The sequence below is a fragment of the Solenopsis invicta genome, chromosome 8, assembly GCF_016802725.1.
Source record: "Solenopsis invicta isolate M01_SB chromosome 8, UNIL_Sinv_3.0, whole genome shotgun sequence".
Lineage (NCBI taxonomy): Eukaryota > Metazoa > Arthropoda > Insecta > Hymenoptera > Formicidae > Solenopsis > Solenopsis invicta.
In genome coordinates, this window is record NC_052671.1 from 24,871,006 (window position 1) to 24,874,729 (window position 3,724).

At 37.8% G+C, this 3,724-nt stretch overlaps 1 protein-coding gene across 1 annotated transcript; it reads right to left on the reverse strand.

Annotated features, from left to right (window-relative positions):
- Positions 1 to 479: 479 nt before the first annotated feature.
- LOC105203329 (zinc finger MYM-type protein 1-like) lies at positions 480 to 3,119 on the reverse strand. The gene has a single exon (XM_011172106.3). It carries the CDS (start codon positions 3,117 to 3,119, stop codon positions 480 to 482), a length of 2,640 nt encoding a protein of 879 aa, XP_011170408.3.
- Between the last annotated feature and the right edge of the window lie 605 nt (positions 3,120 to 3,724).

Sequence of the window (3,724 nt, forward strand, 5' to 3'; positions counted from 1 at the left end):
GCCCTCTATCCGTTAGACCTCTATAGCTAATTCCAAAGATTTTTGGCATGCTGATTCGCTGAATTCAAGTCCAACCGTGACCTAAATCGCTCCATTACCATTATTAGGTTCCTGAGATATTCTAACTTAAATGTGTCCAGAAAGATGAAATGAAAAAATCTATCAAAATCAATTGCTACATCCAATAAATTAAAAAAAGCTGCGTACTCTCGTGCTAAACTTTTTCATCTTAGTATGTTTTACAGTTAATACATAATATTACTTTCAATTATTGAACAATATACAATATAACCGCTCTCAGCTAAACCCAGAGTCACGAATCGAGGACGTGGCGGTTATCGACTCCATTTTTCGTTTTTTGTATTTTTCTTTTTTTAAGTTTTTTTTGCATTTTTCTTTTTTTAATTTTTTTGTGTTTTTCTTTTTTAAGTTTTTTTTGCATTTTTTTTATTTTTATAGAAGCGAGCTTTCTCGAAATATTAAATATTAATTTTTCTGGCCTTCGTAATCGCAAATTTATCAATTACTTCATTGAAATCCACCAGATCTAATGTTTCTTTCTCTATGCTGAGTAGAGCAAGATCACTTAGGCGATTTTGTCCCATTGATGTACGTAGATACGAAAGAATTAATTTTAATTTGCTGAAAGAGCGTTCACAACTGGCAATTGAAACAGCAATTGTGAGAAGAATTTGCAAGGCAACGCACAAGTTGGGAAACACGTCATCACCGTATGATATTATAAATGAAAGAAGCTTCATCGGAGTATCTGGTAATGTATCGCCGCGAGTATGAAGTAACATCTTGGCGTCACAGATCTCACTATAGAGTTCATTTCCGTCAACATCTATGTTATAAAATTCACCGAAATTAGAACAATGTTGACGAAGATTATCCGTGTCTTTTTCATGAAGTAACTCTGTAACATTAAGTAAAAACCCAAATTTTGAATTTAAATCTTCCAGGCGAGTAAATCTCGTGATTATTTCTTGTTGAAGCCGATCTAAAACGCTTTTCATAACGCGCATTATCTCTTCACTTGCTGATAATCCTACATCTGTTGTTACTTCCCCAGGCATCTTTCGCCGTCTTCTTATGCGTCGTTCAATATCTATATCCCAACTTTCACATTTCATCTTCCCATATTCAACAGCATCTTGACAAAATTCATCTCTCAAATTGTTGATGTCAATTTTTAGGGATTTCAAATCACAAGCTGCATCCCAGAAGTTCATCGTGTGATCTTGAAGACGTTTCTGTACGCGATCAAATCGTCTTAGGATGTTATTCCAGAAATGCAACAGAACTAAGAAGTTGAAATTTAAAATATTTTCTAGTAAACATTCTGCCTCACTTCTTGTCTCATTTGTATTATTCGAGTCACCTGACATTTTCTCCAATAGGTTCACTAGTGCATCGAGCCCATCAAAAAGAGCATTAACAGCTTCATACCTCGCACTCCATCGGGTTTCGGATTCACGCTTTACTGTTTTCTTCACGGCTTTCTTTAATTCTTCCCATCGCAAAGTCGATCGCGAAAAAAACAAATAAATATTCTCCAATTTACCAAAAAATGTAACGACAAGTGGATCTTGCTTAGCTGAATGTACACCTACTAAATTTAAACTGTGGTTATCACAATTAACAAACAAAGCTCGATGATTTCTCTCACAGATCCTTTGTTGAACTCCAGATATATATCCAGCCATCACAGCCGCGTTATCATAGCATTGTGACCTGCAATTATCTAAAGATATGTTGTCAGAATTCAATTTCTCCACAATCACTTTTTCTATAGAAGCTGCATTTTTAGCGTGCAACTCTATAAATCCTAAAAAGGATTCTTTAATGACAACTGTTTTATTAACAAAATCGATATCTACGTATCTGATAACTTCAGACAGTTGCTCTCGATGTGCGAGATCTGGAGTCGAGTCAAGCAAAATGCCATAATATTTATTTTTTTTTATGTCGTTTACCAATTTGTTCCTGACAGCAGAGGAAAGAAGATGAATAAATTCATTCTGAATTTGCGGAGATAAGTAGGATGTAGAGTGTGGATTCTCGATAGCATAGTTGAGATGGTTTTTTAAAAGTGGGTCGTACCGAGCTATTAGTTTTAGAAGAGATAGGAAGTTTCCCAAATTTTTACCATCGTCATGACTTAAGCTTTCTGAATGGCCACGCAATGGCAAATTTTGAGTGGCAAAATACTTTATGCAAGCAAGTAATCTATCTAACACATCTCGCCATCGTTGTTTCTCAGATGCAATCTGAGCTTCTAGTTCAGCATCAAGTATTTTTCCTTTAATTAATCTTCGTTCCGTTTCTTTCCAACTAGTAAACGATTTACGGTGACTAGGACTATTTTCATGCGCTGACAATTTTTCTGGCTTCTTCCAGTTACTAAATCCAGTAGCCAATTCAAAAGATGATCTCGTATTGGGCTTGGACGAAGGAAATAATAAGCAAGAAAAACAATAAGCCGCCTTTTTCGATGGTGAATAAAGTAGCCACGATCTATTTACTTCATTTCCTTTTTGATTAGCAAGTCGCCGTTTAAACCATGACACAGTCATTGACCGTCCACCTGACGGTACAAATGGACCAGATTTGTTCTGGAAATATTCTGAGCCTCGAATAATCATCTCAGTACGAAGCTGCTGCGATATTTTTGGCAAGTGCGATGTTTCGTCAAATTCTAAATATGCAATATCGTGGTATTTAAATATATCAAGAATTACTTTCGATAGATCTGATTGTTCTAATTCATCGGAATAACTAGATTTTTCAAACTGATCTTCGTCATTGTTTTCTTTTACGTTTTTGGTTTCATCAGTATTTATTTCCTCTGAAATATTTGATTGATTCGCATCATCATCTTGGTCCTCATTATTTTTATTTAATTGGGCGTTCTGCACACCTGAAATATTAGGCTCATTCTGATAATTATTAATACAGTCATCTCTTGCCTCTGCATCCGAATCTACTTCCTTATATGCTATCGACTGATTTGTTTTTAAAAATCCAGCCATTAATTTTCTGGATTTCGTATCTTCTTTTTCATATTCTACCTTCCTTTTCCGACGCTGAAAGCCACTAAGTTTCTTTCCCGACATTATTATATAATTATTAAAAAATAATACTTTTTTTAAGTTAAATTATGTACCATATATCGTATATTTATATAATCTCGTATCCTCATCAGAGGTATCTACCCTTTTGGCGCGCCTCTATATTTTTTCTATCTCGCGTAGGTAGCAAAAGAACGCGATCTCGCAGAAGTGGGAAGTGGAGATGCGCTGATTGTCCAGACTGACGTTCTTATGTCCCTTAACTCCCACGCGACTGCAGGTTGAAGCGCCGGGGCTATGGGTGGGAGTAGAGTAGAGTGGGGGTAATTCGCAGAGGCGCAGGCCGCGCCGTGCGCCTCTACAAGTTATCCCCACTCTACTTTCACCCGTAGCCCCGGGCCCGGCGCCCCGTTCAGTCGGCACACTGGCGTCGACTCCCCGCGTGTCCCAAAATTTGTCATCAATTCTAAAGGACCATTTGGCGCCCCCTCATCATCGGCGCCCGGGGACACGTGCCCCCATCTGCCCCCCCATCGCTACGCCTCTGAAACGAGGCAAACAATGTTACCGATTCTGCCAATGTTGGGCGTTCTAGAATCGTTCTAGAACCGTTCTTTGATCGTTGGAGCTGCAAATGTAGCGAAAGCGGT